This window comes from Aethalodelphis obliquidens, unplaced genomic scaffold (genome assembly GCF_003676395.1).
Source record: "Aethalodelphis obliquidens isolate GAN/ISIS:26980383/991018 unplaced genomic scaffold, ASM367639v1 scaffold53, whole genome shotgun sequence".
Taxonomy (NCBI): domain Eukaryota; kingdom Metazoa; phylum Chordata; class Mammalia; order Artiodactyla; family Delphinidae; genus Aethalodelphis; species Aethalodelphis obliquidens.
In genome coordinates, this window is record NW_020837997.1 from 4,483,179 (window position 1) to 4,504,251 (window position 21,073).

A 21,073-nucleotide genomic window follows, 5' to 3' on the forward strand; every position below is an offset into this window, starting at 1 on the left:
GAGGGTGAGTAAATGTTTGTAAAGGACAGAATCATACATAACCTTCCCATAAATGGAATATAGGTGTCCAGTGCTGTCACTCATCCTACTGTACACATACTTGGGATGTTTTAGGACTCAGTGACCTGTGAGGATGTGGCTGTGAACTTCACCCTGGAGGAGTGGGCTCTACTGAATCCTACACAGAAGAAACTCTACAGAGATGTGATGCAGGAAACCTTTAGGAATCTGGCCTCAGTAGGTAAGGATGGGGACTTTCCATCAGTTACTCAGGTAGAGATCAAATGCTTCTTGCTCATTGATGTTCTAAGTTGTGTAATGTGAGAAGGGAGGATGTTGGTATATAAACCAGGCATGGTCACAGCTAACAATATACATAGAGTCAAATAATATTTCTTTAATTTCCAATCTTTGGAATCATTTTACTGGGTCTGCATTTTAGGAACAAAATGGGATGATGATGACATTGAAGAGCAGTACAAAAACCAGGGGGGAAAACCAAGGTAAGTCACACTGACAATAGAAAGCTTTGACTCACGTGAGAATCCTGGTATATTACGAAATTTTAAAAATGTGCAAACGAAGCAAATAGCCCTTTCTTCTAATTTAATTATTTTTAGAAAGTTTCTTTCAAAAATATTTTCTTAAATGTTATATAAATGTCCAGTATTTGCAAAATAATTCACTTGCAAGCAATATTAATAAACCCTGTATTTGAATATTACTTTTCAATAGAAAGGGTGCAGTCCGTTGCGGAGCATTCAGTATATTCAATTCCTAACAATTCACACAAATTAGAAAACCACACTATTCCTATCAATTGTAATAAATGCAATACATATAAAATGATTAATAAATCATTAATAATGTGCTTCTCACATTTTCAGAAATCATACGGTAGTGAGATTCTCTGAGCGTAAAGACCGTAATCCATGTGGAGGAAATTTCAGCCTTATTCCACCTCTTGATCAGAACAAGAAAACTCCTGGATTAAAACCATGTGAATGCAGTGTATGTGGACAAGTCTTCATGCATCATTCATCTCTTAATAGGCACATGAAATGTCACATTGAACACAAACCTCAAGATTTTAAAAAATATGATCAGGGACTGTATAATACATATAAATGTAAGGAATGTGGGAAAGTTTACAAATATTACAGTTCCTTACAGAGGCACAAAAGAACTCACACAGGAGAGAAACTGTATGAATTCCAGCAATGTGGAAAAAGTTTCAGTAATCATCAAGGTTTCCAAACACATGAAAGAATTCACTCTGGAGAGAAGGCCTATGAATGTAAGCAATGGGGTAAAGGTTTACGTTCTCAAAAAGGTTTCCAAAAACATGGAAGAGATCACACTGGAGAAAAACCCTGTGAATGTAAGGCATGTGAGGAAGCATTGATTAACCCCAGTTCTCTTCAAATACATGAAAGGAGTCACAGTGGAGAGAAACCATATGTGTGTAAAACATGTTGTAAAGCATTTAGTATTCCCAGATACCTTCGAGAACATGAAAGAACCCATACTGGAGAAAAACCCTATGAATGTAAAGTATGTGGGAAATCCTTTGCTTCCACTTATGTTCAAGTGCATGAAAGAGCTCACACTGGACAGAAACCCTATCAATGTCAGGAATGTGGGAAAGCCTTCGTTTGTCCCTCAGGCATTCGAAGGCACATGAGACTGCACACTGGCGAGAAATATAAATGTGAAGAATGTGGGAAAGCATTCAATAATCCCAGTTCTCTTCACATACACAAAAGGACTCACACTGGAGAGAAACCATATATGTGTAAAACATGTTCTAAAGCATTTAGTATTCCCAGATATCTTCGAAAACATGAGAAAACCCATACTGGAGAAAAACCCTATGAATGTAAAATATGTGGGAAAACCTTCAGTTCCACCTATGTTCAAGTGCATGAAAGAATTCACACTGGAGAGAGACCCTATAAATGTAAGGAATGTGGGAAAGCCTACATATCTCTCTCAGGCATTCAAAGACACATGAGCCTGCACACTGGAGAGAAACCATATAAATGTGTAGAATGTGGGAAAGCATTTATTATTCCCAGTTTTCTTCAAACACATGAAAGGACTCACACTGGCGAGAAACCATGTGTGTGTAAAATATGTTCTAAAGCATTTCGTTTTTCCAGTTCTCTTCAAAAACATGAAAGAACTCATACTAGAAAAACCCTATGACTGTAAAATATGTGGGAAAACTTCGCTTCCACTAATGTTCAAGTGCATGAAAGAACTCACCCTGGAGAGAAGCCTTATGAACGTAGGAATGTGGGAAAGCCTACATTTCTGTCTTAGGCATTCAGAGACGCATGCATACTACAGAGAAACCATGTAAATATGAAGAATATGGGAAAACCTTTTCTGATCTCTCTACTTTGCAAAAGCATGAAAGGGTTCACTAGATAAAAAATATAGTTTTTAAAGAGCCTAGGAAAGACTTCAGTGGGCCCACATACTTATATGTGAAAACTCCCATGAGAAACAAATATAAATGTCAGTAACATGAGGTAACTTGTTGGAAAGTAATCCAAGAATAATGTTTCAGAAAATTTTCAATATAAAAGACTTGTTATAAAAATTTATGAATATATGTGTTTACTAAGGATCTTTATGAACGTGCCTTTCTTGATGTTGGATTTGTACAAGTTACCCTCAGAAATGAATATTTAGGTGAGGTAATTCTGGAAGTCATCTTTTAATAATAATTCATAAGGTTACAAGGTAGTGATTTTTCCTTTAATCAGGTAATGATATTTTCTTTTTCCATTTTTAAGTCTGTTGGACCTATGGGTGATTAAAGTGTAGTTTGTTTTTTTTTTTAACATCTTTATTGGAGTATAATTGCTTTACAATGGTGTGCTAGTTTCCGCTTTATAACAAAGTGAATCAGCTATACGTATACATATACCCCATAAGGTGTAGTTCTAATAGGCAATTAGGCTTGGTATTTGTTGAGATTTTCCTACTGGCCTTGGGTGGCAGTTCTTGGATATCCTTAATCTGTTATATATACTGTACCTTTATTACAGGAAGATCTTTTCTGGGTGGTGGTGAGTATAGGAGCCTTTTTCCATTTTCCATACTGTTAAACACTTGGAATAATTTTTTCTGTATGGCAAGGTTGTCAAAGGGTGTACATTCACGTAAATTATGTTTTTCCATTTGCTTCTTCATTCCTTCTGACTGGTATTTGGTGAATAGACTTTGAAGAAGAGAGACTTGTGATAGGATAAAAAAATCTAGAGTTGGAGATATCCTGCCTGTGAGTAATATTAGGACCTAGATTTTCCACAATCTATCCCCTTTGTGGTTCAATGTTAGAATTAACCAATAGCGTCACCTGTGTACAATTTAAAGGCAGATGAGGAGAAGGCATACTTCAGATTTTGGAGCCACCACGCTGGGAGAGAGACAGATACCTAGGAGGTTTGAGGACACCACCTTTCATCCTATTTTCCAGATTCTGTGCCTTTGTATTCAAGAGTATCCTCAAAACCACCACCAACTGTTTGATTTCTATTATCAGAAGTGTAGTTTTCCTCTGATGTCTTCACAATTCTACATCAAAATCTGTTATAGTTTGAATTTTTCTGTGAAGCCTTCTGTGTCCACTTGGAAAATAATTCAGAATTTCATGGTTTGGAGTATTGTTTGATTACCCTCTTCTGTAGATTATAGCTTCATCATGTCTAACTTGTGTAGGAAACACCTTATGCTGTTAACATTGCTGGTGAGTATGTTTTCCTGATTCACCATGACATTCACAATGGTGCAGCGATGAACAATGACATGGGAGTTTGCTGCATTGTGCAGTGGCTGCCTTGACCCCACTCCTTCTATATGAGAAGAAGCCCCTTCCTCATATCAAGAAAAATATGGGTGTTTTCTGTTACTTGTAGCTGAATATAATCCCTCTTTGTTTTCAGTTATGTTTGATTGTACATGATTAAAAGTATGTTCATTTTTTGGTGAAAGAAATGATTCTGTAGTTGTTTCGGATAGATATTTTATCAACTCTTTCCTAAGCTTTCGTATGCTAACAAATACTGTGGTTTATCTTTTCTCAGAATATATTTTAAAATACCCATTATAATTATGGATATTCAGATAAATTTGCATTTTTATTCATTTAATCATTATATTTTTGCATTAGTATTATCATGTTCAAGTATTTTTTTCTCAGAAAAATTTTACTTTTTTGTAGTTAAAATTTTTTATTTGAAATTCATTTCTCATTCACTCTTAATACCAAAAATGTAAAAATTTTTCAGTGCCCTCTGCCACTGACCCATAGGATCACACCTGTAGTCAAAGAGGGGAGTAGAGGGGGCTTCCCTGGTGGCGCAATGGTTGAGAGTCCGCCTGCCAATGCAGGGGACACGGGTTCGTGCCCCGGTCCGGGAAGATCCCACATGCCGTGGAGAGTCTGGGCCCGTGAGCCATGGCCGCTGAGCCTGCATGTCCGGAACCTGTGCTCTGCAACGGGAGAGGCCACAGCAGTGAGAGACCCACGTACCACAAAAAAAAAAAAAAAGGAGTATAATGAATTTTAATAAGAATGAACACAGACCGCAAAGGGCTGTGAAGTATAATAGCAACAGGATGCTGAAATGGACTTCTTATAGGATTTTGACTCTTGTTAGAGGATATGATTGCTATTTAACCAAGCAAGATGTTTTTCTGTATTGAATGGTGTGAGGAGGTAAACTTTTCTCTTATTGGTGATCATAATTGTTGTTTTCTAGAAGGTAAAAATGAGAATTAGAGTGAAAGTTTTTTCATAAGACATTCCAGTCAGTCACATTAGGAAGAAAAGGAAAGTACTGGTCATTTTTATGATTTGGAGTTTTATCTTTTACCATTTTTAGAGATAGTGTTATAAAATATCCATATAAATGTCTTTGTCCTTCATGGCCACTGAGTGCCTTGATGAAGGAGGTGTGTGACATTTTTCTTTTCAACAGGAAAAGACTTGGCCTTACAAAGAATACAGGCCAGCTCCTGGTCCTTTGGAACAGCTTTTGCATTTCCTACTTGTTATCTAAACACTGATGTATTTCCTGAAGTACCAAGCAGTACCTCAGTTATAATATATAAATTTACTGTTTAGTATACTATGTAATATTTTTAATATCTCCTTTATGACTCAAGTGAGGCCTATAAGTTTTGGTGATTTGTGTCATTTCATGTAATATTATAATTGAGTATAAAAGGAGATATGGGAAATTTTTAATGTTTTTTCCTTTAAGCAGGACGCCTCTCGTTTCGATGATCCACAAAGCCCACAGCACATTTTGCTATTCACAGGTTTCATTTCCATATGCTTAGACTTCCAGCACATTTTCTGGAAACCTAGAAAATAAAAGTAACAACTTCAATTTTTATTAAAGAGCAGAAGAAATTAAATATTTTCCATGGTGTTTAGTATTAAGTAAAAACCAGGAGAGAAATATACAAGGACAGTTGTATGCAGCATAAGGAGTAGTAAAAGGGAAGGTTGTAGTGATATACACCTATGATATACACCATGATGAAAACACTCAGAATAGAAAGAAATTTCTTACCCTCATAATGAACATCTGTGGAAAACCCAAAGCTAATATTTTTAATGATGAAAGATTGGATGCTTTCATCTGAAGATATGGAACAAAACAAGGATATCTGGTCTTGTCACTTCTATTTGAGAATGTACTAGAGATTTTAGCCAAAACTATTATACAAGAAAAGGCAATAAAATGCTTAAAGATTGGTTAGGAAGATGAAAAACTATTTCCATTTCCAGATGAGATATCGTCTATTCAGAAAAGACTAAAGAATTTTTTTAAAGTATTAGAGCTCATTATTGAGTTCAGCAGAGTGATAATATACAAGATCAAAATATAATAATTATTTTTAGTGTATTTCTATACACTTGGAATGATATAATGAAGCTAAGACATGCACTTCTAATAAGATGAAAAGGAATAAAATAATTAGGAATAAATTTAGCAAAAGGAATACAAAATGAATACTCAGAAAACTACAAAGCATGGTCAACATAAATAAATGAATGTAAGATAAATGTGAAAACATCCTAATTTCTTGGATCAGAATATTTAACACTGTTGAAATGGCACTGTGTGGTTTCATTGGTATGAGGTACCTAGAGTTGTTGAATTCCTAGAGACAAAAAGTAGAATAGTTTTTGCCAGGGGCTGGGCAATGGGAGAATGAGGACTTGTTGTCTTACGGATGTAAAAAATTAATAAACAGAAACCTAAATTAAATAGGAGACCAGAAGGGAAGCTATCACACCCTATGAGGATAGCTGAGCCCAACAGAAAGAAGGAGGGCTTTCTCTTCTTGCCTCAAGATCTTGGCCAGTGAGAAACTGTCATAACTCAGCCAATGAAAAGCCACTGTACTTTGAACCCTCAGTTGCTCAGATCATTCTTTGTTTATGATAGCCCTCCCAACATCCTTTTCCCTTCTTTAAAAGAGTCGTCTCCTTGCTCCAGGGATCTCGCATGCCAAGGTTGCAGATCCCAAATTACAATTCTTTGCTCGTCCTGGATAAACCCATATTTTGCTGGAGAAATAACTGGCAGTCTATTTGTTTATCTCAACATGTTTGTGGAAGATGAAAATTGTCTGGAGATTGGTTTCACAATGGCAGTGTATTACATAGTACTGAACTATACACTTAAAAGTGGTGAACATGTACATTTTATGGTATGTGTATATTACTACAAATATAAGTAAAATTTTTAGGGCAAGAGAGTGAAAACACAACCCACAGAATGGAAGAAAATTTTGCCAATCTTATATCTGAAAAGGAACTTGTAATGAAAATATCTAGACATAACAATTTATAAAAATCAAATAATTCAATTTAAATATGACAAAGGATCTGAATACACATTTTTCCAAGTAAACTACACAAATGTTCAAGGGCATATGAAAAGATTCTGGATATCATTAGTCATCAAGGACATGCAAATCAAAACCACAGTGAGATTCCACTTGACAACAATTAGGATGGCTAAAATTAAAAAGTGAGGCAATAAGTTTTATCGAGGATACATGGAGAAATTTGAACTCTCATATGGGGTGGAATGAAGATAAAATGGCGAAGCTGCTCTGGATAAAGGTCTGGGAGATCCTTAAATATTAAACCTAGAATTATCATATGACCCATCAATCCCACCTAGGTACATGCTCAAGAAAATGAAAACACATATTTGATGAAAACATATATGAATTTTGTAGTAATGTGATTCATAGTGACCAAAAGGGAGAAACATCCAAATGTCAATTAACAGGTGAATAGATAAACACAACATGTTTTATCCAATCAGTAGAATATTATTCTGACATAAAACGAAGGCAATATTCACACATAGTTGTCTCTTGAAGAAATTATGCTGAGTGAATGAAGTCCTTCAAAAGGCCATATATAATTCTTTTAATATGAAAGAGCAGAATATGGAAATAGAAAGTACAGTAGTGGTTTTCTAGGCTGGGGGATTGGAATAGGAGGATAAGAAGATTAGCAGTGATAGCTAAAGGGCAGAAGAGTTTCTTTTTGAAGTAACAAAAATCCTCAAAAATTGTGATAATTGTGTGTATCTGCAAATATACGGAAACCATTAAAATGTACACTTAATAGATGCCTTCTAAAGTATGTGCATTATGTCTCCATAAAGCTGTTCAAAGAAATCAATGCATGAAGTATTTTGCAATGTAAAGCAGTTTGCATTTCAATCTCTTGGGAATATAAGACTTTCCAGGTTAAACACATCCATCACCTCAGTTAGTCACCTTTATTTTTGTTTGCATGGTGAGTATGCTTAAGATCCACTTTCTCAGCAAATATCTATTATACAATACAGTGTAAGTATCAGAATCATTATGTTTTAATCTTTAGATGCAATTTTATTAGTTATATTTCAATAAAGATGGGGGGCAGGAAGAGTTTCTAGGTGCATTCCAATTTTAAGTACAATTTATAGTTTTTCTTCTGTCAGTGGAAATAGGAATACAATTGCCTTATATATATATATTATAGCTGTTGACATTTCAAGGTTTTCTAGGCACACAGGGAACACTGATCTAAAATAAATTTCCTTCCAGTGTAAAATGTACGCCTGAGAAGTTAATGCACACACCTCACAGCCTGTGGTTTGACTGAGATTTGTCCTGGCACCCAGCTGACTGATTCAGACCTCCTACCAGAGCCAAGTGCGCTGGGATTAGGTACCTTAAGTACTTAATGAGTGGGGATGGCGCAGGGATGGGTGGAAGGTTCAGCGCTGTCAAGGACCAAAGATGAAAATGGAGCCGGCCCTTTACTACAGATGATGAGTTCACATTTAAATGTCTGCGTTTCTTAACAAGAAGCACAGCTCCATGAATGGCCATACAGCCAGCCTTACACCAAGCCCTTGAGCCCTGGAGGACATAAAACCTTGTTCCAGGCAGGGCAGGCCTGAGCCATCCTCTTATCTGTACTAGCTCCGTCTTAAAATTGAGTCAGGAATCCCAGTGCACGAGGAGCTGCGAAAGAGAGCAGAGACAATCCCGGGGCAGGAAAAATTTCTGTCACAAACCAAAAGTGCCAGGCGGGGACAGGTCCCATCCCAACCGCAGAAAGTGGTTCCGCTGACTCAGGCTTCCTCTCCCAGGCTGTCACTCAGGCATGAGGGGGTGGGGCACTGGGACCTGTCCAATCAGGAGGCCGGTGAGGCGGGTGGGCGGGGCGACGCGGCGCACCGGCGTGGACGTCGGTTCTTCCCACAGCGTTGGGCTGGCGGCTTACTTACCCTTCAGGGTCTCTGGTAGAGCTTCCGTCTCTTCTGTTCCGCTCTGACCTGCTCTGGTGGTTGGAGTCGAGGGAAGGACGCAGGAAGACCTAGGAAACCTCGCAATGGTGAGTGTGCTGCCCCGGGGAGCGGAGACGGGGCGGAGGGACTGGTCGGAAGCGTCCGGAACCGGCCTCTTCGCGGTCAACTCGAGTCTGCGGACACGAATCCACCGGGAGCGCCGCGCGGACCTCAGTCCTCTCCGATTTGCAGCGTGGGGGCTGAGACGGCAGCCGGGACCCGGTCCATGCGGGTGGCGTCTTCAGCCCGACCTCGGAGCCTCTCTGGGCAACTCTGCACCCGCAGCCCCGTGTCTCTTCCAGATTGTGCGTTGACCACGGGGAGGGTCATTAAGGGACCATTCTGTTTACTATAGTGGAGGGACCAACTATAATGTCCCTTGTCCTTTTAGTTTGAAAGGAGGTTTTCATTTTTTATGGATTACAAGTTTATATCCATTACTGTTTAAAGGATCAGATCTTGCAGTAGTTTCCTTTGTAGAAAACTCCTAAGGGAGGAAAGTATCTCAGGACTCCCTGCCCGCGTATCCTCCTACACTCTTCCACTGTTAACTCCAGCCACCCTCAGATAACTAGTTTTGATTACTACTTCATCATCCTTTTAGCGTTTCTTTATACACAAACAATCCAGTGCGAATGCCTGTTTTCCTTACAGTTTTTGTTCTTGGAATGATTACTTGGGATCCGCATATTTGATGTTTGACTACTGAAAGTTAAGCCTCACCCCTCCCTTTTCCCCTAGTGCTTCTTACCTGGACGGGCTGATAAGAAAGCCTGGAGGCTCCTGCCCTGTGAGCTGCTGTTTGCTGGGGTCTCCTCCTGTGCTGCCCTGTATTGCATTGTTGACCCCACCAAGCCTGGGTTGTATACACTTAGAACTCCGAGTTGGCAGTTTCTGTTAATCCCTTGTACCTTGGGAGCAGGAATATGAGAATGGGGCCCTCCTTCCAATGGTCCTGGGTTGATGTCTGAGCTGGAACCTATCTGTGTTTAGAGTGAAGGTGTGACTGAAGCCGGGTTTGCCCAGACATTAGTGTTGAGGGAAGGACTGGGAGAGTAGGAGGATGATTATACCCTGTGAATGAGGTGAGCCCAAAAGACAGTCACTACTTAGAGAGCAGTTACTTCAAAGAAAGTGAAAGAAAAGAGACAGGGAAAAGCAGCTAGTAGGTGGTGAGATTCCAGAAGGCTCACCAAAACTTTTAAAATAACTTTTAAGAGGATGTTGCCCCTTCATCTATTACAACAAGGCTCCTTACCCTCTGGGTTATGATGGACAACACCCACTGTCTCAGTTTGGCACAGCAAAGAGATTAGTTCAAACCCAACATAAGTGAGTTCCTTAAATTCTATAAAGCAATCAGTGTCATGAGGAGGCCTCTAACCCCGCTGGCAGTAATGGGAGGCTCTCTGGAGGAGGGCCTTAAGTTGTCCATAGGCTTCTGATGCAAGGCACTGCCCAGGTCCCATCTTAATATTCCATTAAAGCTGTAACTGTCTCCACGTACTGGGATCTCTTAAAAATAGAGGGCTCCACTGAGGTGCCTGTTATGGCTTTGGTACTGGAAAGAGCATCCCAGTCAGCTCAGACTGACTACTCACACCTACTTGTTATATGATGGAGCTAAACCTTGGCCCTCTGGCTTATGCCTCCCGGTGGAGAGATGACATTTCTTTCTACAGTCCTTTGAAACATGCTCTGGTGGTGGAGGAGCCATTGTCTCCAACACCTTGTTTCCCTGGGTAGTTGCTTGGGATTAACTGAATGCACAGGTCTGGGGAAGTGCATAGACTAAGGATGACAGTACACCCCTGAGGTATTGTCAGGGTGTATTGGAACTCCGTGGAGAGTTGCTGCCCTTCATCCCTCAATTGGGACAGCCTTGGTAGATAAGCACACCCATGGTTCACCACACCTAAGGAAAAATCAGAAAGTCCTCAGGGGTGAGCTGTACAGATCTGTCATCGTCTTCTTCTTCTTTTGGTGTAGACTTCAGCGTTTTTAGATTGGTTTTAGGTTTAGAGAAGAATTGAACAGAAATTATAGAGAGTTCTCACATAACCCTTCTCCATCCATACAGTATTCACTGTTTTTTAAATCTTGTAGGACTGCTACATTTGTTAGAATTGCTGAACCAATACTGATACATTAAAAGTGCACAGGTTGTATTAGTGTGGACCTTTTGTTATTGTGTTGTGTGTTATTGTGTTATGTAATGTATGGATTTGACACAATATGTGTCCATCGTTTATGCACATGTAGTGTAATTTTACTTACGTAAAAATACTCTGTGCTCAGCCTGTTGATTCATCTCTTTCTCTAATCCTCAAATCCTTTAAAACAAAAGCCCAAAATCTTCACAGCCAAAGATATTTTTATGGTCTCATGCTTTTGTTTTTTCCAGAACCTCGTATACTTGGCACCATACAGTATATAACCTTGTTAGATTGGCTTCTTTCACTTAGCAATATACTTTTAAGCTTCCTCCATGTATTTTCAAAGCTTGATACCTCATTTCTTTTTATCACCAAAGAGTATTTCATTGCACTGATCATTTATTTATTAGACTCTTGAAGTATATCTTGCTTAACTCTAACTCTTGCCAATTATGAATAAAACCTCTACAGATTTTTGTATACAGGTTTTCTGTGAACATAAGATTTCAGTTCATTTGGATAAATAGCAAGGAGTGTAATTGCTGAATCTTACTATACATAATAAGAGTATATTTTTTGAAAGAAAGCTCCTGTCTTTCATTGTTAGGGTACCAATTTCCTTCCACCTCAGCAATGACTGAGGATTATCTTCCCATCTTCACCAATATTTGGCGTTCTGAGTATTTTGAATTATAGCCATTTATAAGTGTGTCGTGATACCTCGTTGTTGTTTACTCAATTTCCCATTGACATTTGATGTGGAGTATGTTTTCATGTAGCATATTTCTTTTTGGTGTATTTTCTGTGGGGAGCTGTTTGTTCAGATCTTTTGCCCATTTTTAATTAGGTTGTTTTTCTTCTTACTGTTGAGCTTTAAGAGTTCTTTGCATCTGTTGGATACCAGTCATTTATCAGATAAATGTTTTGCAAAGATTTTCTCCTACTCTCTGACTTGTCTTTTCATTTTCTTAACACTTTTCTTTCTCAGAGCAGGAATGTTTTCATTTCAGTGAAGTGAAATTATACCTTTTTCTTTTACAGACCTTGCATTTGGTGTTATATTTCAAAATTCATCACTAAGCCCAGAGTCACCTACATTTCCTTCTGTATTATTTTCTAGGAGTTTATTACTTTTGCATTTCACATTGAGATCTATGATGTGTTTTGAGTTATTTTTTGTGAAATGTGTAAGGCCTGTGTCTACATTCATTGTTGTATGTCTGTGTGTGTGCATGTGTTTTATGTGGATATCCGTTATTTCCAGTGCTATTTGTTTAAAAGGTTCCCTTTTCATTTGAATTTCCTTGCCATCTTTCTCCAAGTTCAGTTGAATGCATTTGTGTGGGTCTATAGGAAAGCAACTGATTAACCCTCAATCTCAGTCTCTTATTGATTCCAGGAGCTATCTCTTTCATTGTTTATTCTTTCAGATGTTTCACAGGGATAATCATGTTATACAAATAAATGTTATATATTTAGCTACAGGATTCATGAAGATGTTCATTCTCAGGAGGTGAAAGTTCCCTCTGTTAGCAGTTTGTTTTCATAAATGGTTGTTGGATTTTATCAAATTCTTTTTCATTTTCATTTCGCCCTCTGTCCCTTTCTGATATTTGTACTTTTTCTCTTCCCTATTTTCTTAGTTATCTTGACTAGATATTTATTAATGTCATTAATCTTGGTAAAGAACTAGAGTTAGGGACTTCCCTGGTGGTCCAGTGGTTAAGGCTTCTCGCTCCCAATGCAGGAGGCCTGGGTTCCATCCCTGGTCAGGGAACTAGATCCCACATGCATGCTGCAGCTAAGAGTCCGTATGCTGCAATGAAGACCCCATGAACCGCAACTAAGACTGGGTGCAGCCAAATAAATAAATAAATATTTTTTTTAAAAAAAGAACAAGAGTTAAAAAATTTTTTTCTCCATCGATATCCCACAGTTACCTTACTTTTTTTCTAATTTTTATTATTTCTTTTATTCTGTTTACTTTGCGTTTCATATGCTCTTCTTTTTATCGTTTCCTAAGGTACATGCTTTTACGTTATTGTTTACACATCTTGGTGTTTTTCCAGTGTATTTGTTTTATGGCATAAATTTCCCTCTAGGCACTTCTTCTGCTGCATCCCACATCCTTTGACACATTATATTTTCATTTCATTTAGTTCAAAATAAATTTTATATTTCTTGAGACTTCTTTGATCTTCTGTATTATTTCTAAGGGTGTTGTTGAATCTCCAGGTATTGAGAGGTTCTCCAACTCTTGCTGTTATTGATATCTAGATTAATTGCCTTTGAGGTCTAAGAGCATAGTTTGTATGATTTTTCTTCTTTCAGATTTGTTAAGGTATGTTACATATCCCCGAATGTGTTCTGTCTTAGTGAATGTTCCATGTAAAGTTGAGAAGAATGTGTATTCTGCCCTTGTTGCATAAAGCATTCCATAGGTTACAGTTAAGTTGAGTTGTTTCATGGTGCTTGTTCAGTTCAACTCTGTCCTTCCTGATTTTCTGCCTGCTGAAATTTATAGCTTGTGATAAGGGGGTGTTCATGTACAATTATAATAATGGATTCATGTATCCTTCCCTGCATTCTTCACGTCTTTCCTTAAGTACTTTGCCCCTTTGTTGCTATGTATGTACACATGAAGGATTGTTATACCTTCTTGGAGAATGGACCTTTTTGTCCCTATGTAAAGCCCCTTTTTATCGCTGAGTTTTCCTTGGGCTGAAATCTCCATTATCTGAAATTCATATACCAATGCCAGCTTTTTTTTTTATTAGTTTTGGCATAGTGCATTTTTCTCCATCCCTTTACCTTTCATCTACCTGTGTCTCCATATTTAAAATGGGTTTTTTGTAGACAACATATAATTACAGTTTTTAATATCTGATATTACTGTATTTGTCTTTCACTTGTATTGAGACCATTGATGATTGAAATGGTGATTAATACAGTTGGATTAATATCTACCATACATTCTCCTGTTTCTATTTGTTGCCTTTGTTCTTTCTTTCATTTGCCTTCCCCCTTTTTTCTATCTTCTCTGGCTTTAACTGAGCATTTTACCTGATTCTTCATTTTAATCCTCTCTTAGCCTATCAGTTACACATTAAAAAAAATTTTTTTTGGTGGTTGCCCTTGAGTTTTCAGTATATATTTAGAATTAGCCTACGTCTTCTGTCAAGTAATACTATACCTCTTCATTGGTTGTACAGGTATCTCATACCACACTATTCTCAATTCCCTCCTGTCTTACCTTACTTATCCACAAGGCTTTCATTACCAGTGTCATTGTTGTTAATATTATTTTACACAAAGTCTTATCTGTTATATATGATAATATTAAAGATGTTTATTTATTCCCCTCCTAATCCACCTTCATCATTTGTATTCTTTCTTATGAATTTTGAACACTTGTTTCAAAGTAGATGTAGTAATGACAAATTCCCTCAATTTTTGTCTCAGAAAGTCCTCAGTTCTTCCTTGTTTTTTAAGGATAATTGTCCTTGATGTAGTATTCTTAGAGTGGTTTTAATTTCAGAACTTTAAGCATTTCAATCCACTCTGTTCTTTTTTTTTTTTTTTTTGCATTACGCGGGCCTCTCACTCTGTGGCCTCTCCCGTGCTCCGGACACGCAGGCTCAGCGGCCATGGCTCACGGGCCCAGCCGCTCCACGGCATGTGGGATCTTCCTGGACCGGGGCACGAACCCATGTCCCCTGCATCAGCAGGCAGACTCTCAACCACTGCGCCACCAGGGAAGCCCCACTCTGTTCTTGCTTGTTTGTTTTCTGAAAAGGTGTCCAGTTTAATTCTAATTTCTCTATACCTGAGGTCTGTTTCCCCCTCTGGCTTCTTAAAATATGTTCTTTTTGCATTTGATTTTTCTCTAGTTAGAGTATGATATACTTTAGTCTTCTTTTTAGGTGTTTTCATGTTTAGTGTTCACTGAGATTCATGGATCTACAGTTGTTGTCTATCATTAATTTTAGAAAAATCTCAGTGATTGTTACTTACATCTTCTGTTTCTTTCTGTCTCTCTTTTCCTTCAGTTATTTTCATTATATGTGTTTTTAATCTTCTGTTAGAAAAAGTTATGCTAGGATTTATGGATAGCATGTTCTATCTGTTTTGTTCCTTTTGTCTTTGCATTACACTCTGGTGAAACATTTTTTTTCAGTACAGCGCTTAAGAACAGAATATTTGTGGCATATTTTAAAACGTCTTTATTTTCTCTTTCCCAGTTCCAGAGACACCAGTTTGTCTTTTGAAGTCATTTGTCTCATGGCTCTAGGAAGACTTTCAAATGTTTTCATTCTCTTCTAGTAAGATTGAAAATCACAACTTTTAGGTTCATAAATTCCAGAACGTAAGTTGGCCAGGCAGCAGCTAGCGTGGCTGCTCAGGAAACATTAGGTCTTGCAATTGCAGAATGGAGACCTTATGCTGTTTTGGAGGAAACCACTGATGAAACCTTTACATATTTTATAATCATGGACAAATTCACCATCAACCCATATGAACTTAAGTGAACTCACTCGCAATCTGTAGCTCTTAACCTTTTCCTCAAGGGAACAGGGTTTGATCAGAAGGAGCTATTCTGGCTATTATCTCCGTATGTATTCTACAGTTTGGCTGGAACAATCCCTGAGGCACATGAGTAGAGGGATTTTGTGGTCTTAGTTGTTATTCCTTTTTCCTCAGGTCTGAGCTCTAAGTTTAGAATAACTTTCTAGCTGCATGAAATTATACATAGAGAGAAGGGAAGAACACAGTCTGTGATCATTATTACACAACTTAAAAGCAGTGCTTCCCCACAAGAAGAGTTACATTCAGTCAGGTGCATCTAATTACTTCTAAAGGGCTGGAGGACTTTGGAACAGTGGGGCCAGCTGGGTTTTGGTAAAAGTTTGATTTCTACAGGCCCCCTGGACTCTCATGTTTGGTGATAGGACTAGGAGGAAAAGCTTCCAGTTCTGCTCAGGAGACTCATTCATTGAAAACTCATGCAGATTTGACCCTCTACCTCATGGAATGGTGGATAATAAATGGTGGATAATAAGGGAGAAGATGAGTATGAGATTAGATCACTCCCTAACACCATACACAAAAATAAGCTCAAAATGGATTAAAGACCTAAATGTAAGGCCAGAAACTATCAAACTCTTAGAGGAAAACATAGGCAGAACACTCTATGACATAAATCACAGCAAGATCCTTTCTGACCCACCTCCTAGAGAAATGGAAATAAAAACAAAAATAAACAAATGGAACCTAATGAAACTTCAAAGCTTTTGTACAGCAAAGGAAACCATAAACAAGAACAAAAGAAAACCCTCAGAATGGGAGAAAATATTTGCAAATGAAGCAACTGACAAAGGATTAATCTCCAAAATTTATAAGCAGCTCATGCAGCTCAATAACAAAAAAACAAACAACCCAATCCAAAAATGGGCAGAAGACCTAAATAGACATTTCTCCAAAGAAGATATACAGACTGCCAACAAACACATGAAAGAATGCGCAACATCATTATTCATTAGAGAAATGCAAATCAAAACTACAATGAGATATCATCTCACACCAGTCAGAATGGCCATCATCAAAAAATCTAGAAACAATAAATGCTGGAGAGGGTGTGGAGAAAAGGGAACCCTCTTGCACTGCTGGTGAGAATGTGAATTGGTACAGCCACTATGGAGAGCAGTATGGAGGTTCCTTAAAAAACTACAAATAGAGCTACCATACGACCCAGCAATCCCAATACTGGGCATATACCCTGAGAAAACCATAATTCAAAAAGAGTCATGTACCAAAATGTTCATTGCAGCTCTATTTACAATAGCCTGGAGATGGAAACAACCTAAGTGTCCATCATCGGATGAATGGATAAAGAAGATGTGGCACATATATACAATGGAATATTACTCAGCCATAAAAAGAAACGAAATTTAGCTATTTGTAATGACGTGGATAGACCTAGAGTCTGTCATACAGAGTGAAGTAAGTCAGAAAGAGAAAGACAAATACCGTATGCTAACACATATATATGGAATTTAAGAAAAAAAAATGTCATGAAGAACCTAGGGGTAAGACAGGAATAAAGACACAGACCTACTAGAGAATGGACTTGAGAATATGGGGAGGGGGAAGGGTAAGCTGTGACAAAGCAAGAGAGAGGCATGGACATATATACACTACCAAACGTAAAATAGATAGCTAGTGGGAAGCAGCCGCATAGCACAGGGAGATCAGCTCTGTGCTTTGTGACTGCCTGGAGGGGTGGGATAAGGAGGGTGGGAGGGAAGGAGACACAAGAGGGAAGAGATATGGGAACATATGTATATATATAACTGATTCACTTTGTTATAAAGCAGAAACTAACACACCATTGTAAAGCAATTATACTCTAATAAAGATGTAAAAAAAAAAATAAGGGGGAAGATGAAAGAATTTTGTCACACGAAATCAATGTCTTTAAAATGATATTTGTTTTACTTGTATAGCATTTCTGTCGTTTCCCAGCAATCTCTGGGCTCTACCATTAATGAGGTATAAGTTATCATGTGATCACAAAAATAATGTGTAAATAATATCCGTGTGTTCATGATGCCATTAAATTTACGAGGAAGCATGGAGAGAATAAGTTTTTCTCATGATCAAGTCATAGAATAACTCTTTGGAAACAACAGGTTCATAAGTAACCTTACTATAAATGGAATATAGATGCCTAGTGCTGTCAGTCTCATGCATCTTACTGTACACATATTTTGGGTGTTTTAGGACTCATTGGCTATTGAGGATGTGATTGTGAACTTCACCCTGGAGGAGTGGGCTTTGCTGGATCCTTCACAAAAGAAACTCTACAGAGATGTGATGCAGGAAATCTTCTGGAATCTGGCCTCAGTAGGTAAGGATGGTGACGTTCTTTCACCTAGTCAGTTAGAGAACAAATGCTTTGTGCTACTTGACATTGTTCTAAGATGTGGAATTGGGGAAGGGAGGATATTGGGATATCAGCTGGGCTTGGTCACCCTAAACAATGGACATAGAATCAAATAATTCTTATTAATTTCTAATATTTTGGAATAATTTTTCTGGGTCTGCATTTTAGGAAAAACATGGGAATATCATGACATTGGAGATCAGTACAAAAACCAGGGGGGAAACCTAAGGTAAGTCACACTCACAATACAAAGCATTGTCTCAAGTGAGAATCCTGGTAAATTATGACATTTTTAAAACAAGCAAACAAAACAAATAGCCCCTTCTTCAAATTTAGTTCTTCTTAGAAAATTTCTACCAAAAACACTTTCTTAAATGTGACATAAATGTTAGGTGTTTGCAAAATAGATCACTTGCAAATATTATTAATAAACCCTATATTTGAATATCACTTTTAATAGTAGGAAGGGTGAAGTCCCATTGCAGTACATTCAGTATATTCAATTTCTAACAATTCACACAAGGTGGAAAACCTATACTATTCCTATAAATCATAATAAATACAAGAAATATAAGATCAATAAAGAAATCATTAGAAATGTACTTTTCATTTTTCCCAGAAGTCCTATGGTAGAGAGACTCTTTGAACGTAAAGACAGTAGTTCCTGTGGAGAACACTTCAGCCTTATTCCATCTCTCAATCTGAAGAAGAAAACTACTGGACTAAAACCATGTGAATGCAGTGCATGTGGAAAAGTCTTCATGTATCGTTCATCCCTTACTAGACACATGAAATGTCACATTGAATGTGAACCGGGAAAGTTTCAAAAATATGGTGACAAGCTATATAAATGTAAGCACTGTGGTAAAGCCTTTAATCATTTCACTTCCTTCCTAATGCACAAAAGAAGTCACACTGGAGAGAAACTGTATGAATGTAAAATATGTTCTAAAGCATTGAGTACTCTCAGTTGTCTTCGAAAACATGAAAGAACTCATACTGGAGAAAAACCCTATAAGTGTAAGGCATGTGGGAAAGCCTTCACATGGCTCATAACCTTTCAAAAACACATGATAACACACAGTGGAGATGGACCTTATAAATGTAAAGAATGTGAGAAGGTATTTGTTAATCCCAGTTCTCTTAAAATACATGAAAGGAGTCACACTGGGGAGAAACCCTATCAATGTAAACAATGTGGCAAAGCCTTCAGTTATTACTGTTCCTTACGAGTACATGGAAGAACTCACACTGGAGAGAAACCCTATGAATGTAAACAGTGTGGAAAAGCCTTTAGTTGTCATGAAAGCATTCAAACACATGAAAGAATTCACACAGGAGAGAAACCGTATCAATGTAAACACTGTGAGAAAGCCTACAGATACCACAGTTCTCTTCGAACCCATGAAAGGAGTCACACTGGAGAGAAACCTTACCAGTGTAAACAGTGTGGAAAAGCCTTTCGATGTAAACAAACCTTTCGAGCACATGAAAGGAGTCACGGAGGAGAGAAACCCTATGAATGTAAGCAGTGTGGTAAAGGCTTCAGTTATTTCAGTTCCTTCCGAATACACAAATGGCATCACACTGGAGAGAAACCGTATGTGTGTAAAACATGTTCTAAAGCATTGAGTAGTGCCACTTCTCTTCGAAATCATGCAAGAACCCACACTGGTGAAAAGCCCTATGAGTGTAAGGAATGTGGGAAAGCCTACACCTGGCACAAAACCTTCCAATATCACATGATAACACATACTAGAGATGGACCTTATAAATGTGAAGAGTGTGAGAAAGTATTCCTTAATCCTAGTTCTCTAAAAATACATGAGAAGAGTCACACTGGGGAGAAACCCTATCAATGTAAACAATGTGGTAAAAGTTTTAGTTCTCAAAAAGGTTTCCAAATGCATGAAAGAACCCATACTGGAGAAAAACCCTATGAGTGTAAAATATGTGGGAAAACCTATACATGGTACAAAACCTTCCAATATCACATGATAACACACACTAGAGATGGACCTTATAAATGTAAAGAATGTGAGAAAGTGTTCATTAATCCCAGTTCTCTTAAAATCCATGAATGGAGTCACACTGGAGAGAAACCCTATCAATGTAAACAATGTGGTTTAAGTTTTAGTTCTCAAAAAGGTTTACAAAATCATGAAAGAAATCACACTGGAGAAAAACCCTATGAATGTAAGGAATATGGGAAAGCATTGTTTGTTACCAGTTCTTCTCAAAGACATGAAAAGACTCACACTAGAGAGAAACGGTATGTGTGTAAAACATGTTCTAAAGCATTTAGTACTCACAGTTCTCTTCAAAATCATGCAAGAACCCACATTGGAGAAAACCCCTATGAATGTAAAATATGTGGGAAAACGTTCAGTTCCACCTATGTTCAAGTGCATGAAAGAACTCACACTGGAGAGAAACCCTATCAATGTCAGGAATGTGGGAAATCCTACATTTCTCTGTCAAGCATTCGACGGCACATGAGACTGCACACTGGAGAGAAACCATATAAATGTGAAGAATGTGGGAAAGCCTTCCTTTATCACAGTAATTTACAAAGGCATGAAAAGGTTCACTAGATAAAACCTCTTGTTTGTAAACAGCTTGGGAAACACTTCAGTTGGCCCACATCCTTAGACGTGAAAACTCCTATGAAGAGGTATAAATTTAACATGAGATAACTTGATGAAAGTAATCCATGCCTAATGTTCCAGAAAACCTTCAGTATGAAAGAGTTGTTTTAAAAGTTTTTAAATATGCTGTGTTTAGCAAGGATCTTTCTTAAAGTGTATCCTTGGACATAGGATCTCTACGAATTTCAAAAATAAATATTAATGTGAGTTCTGTAAGTTGTCTTTCAACAATAGTACATAAGGTTCAAAGGTAGTGATTTTGAGTTTAATCAGATGGTTTTTTTCTCTTTCTGTTTTGAAGTCTGTTGGATCCATGGATGAATTAAAATGTATTTCTAATATGCAGGTAGGCTTAAATTTTTGTAATATTCTGTTCATTCTCTGTTAAAGGGTCATTGAAAATGGCAGTTTGGTATATGTTGGGATTTTTCTACT

The 21,073-nt window shown here is 37.8% G+C and overlaps 1 protein-coding gene across 1 annotated transcript in view; it reads left to right on the plus strand.

Moving 5' to 3' along the window:
• Window positions 1-20,848, plus strand: part of LOC113608881 (zinc finger protein 729-like) — a 32,869-nt gene extending 12,021 nt beyond the window's left edge. The window contains 10 exon segments of the mRNA XM_027085847.1: window positions 115-241; window positions 443-503; window positions 888-2,192; window positions 2,194-2,228; window positions 2,231-2,290; window positions 2,293-2,426; window positions 17,828-17,954; window positions 18,159-18,219; window positions 18,610-20,515; window positions 20,517-20,848. Of these exon segments, the coding sequence (XP_026941648.1) occupies window positions 115-241; window positions 443-503; window positions 888-2,192; window positions 2,194-2,228; window positions 2,231-2,290; window positions 2,293-2,426; window positions 17,828-17,954; window positions 18,159-18,219; window positions 18,610-20,515; window positions 20,517-20,588 (3,888 nt within the window). The 3' untranslated portion in view covers window positions 20,589-20,848.
• Window positions 20,849-21,073: the final 225 nt, after the last annotated feature.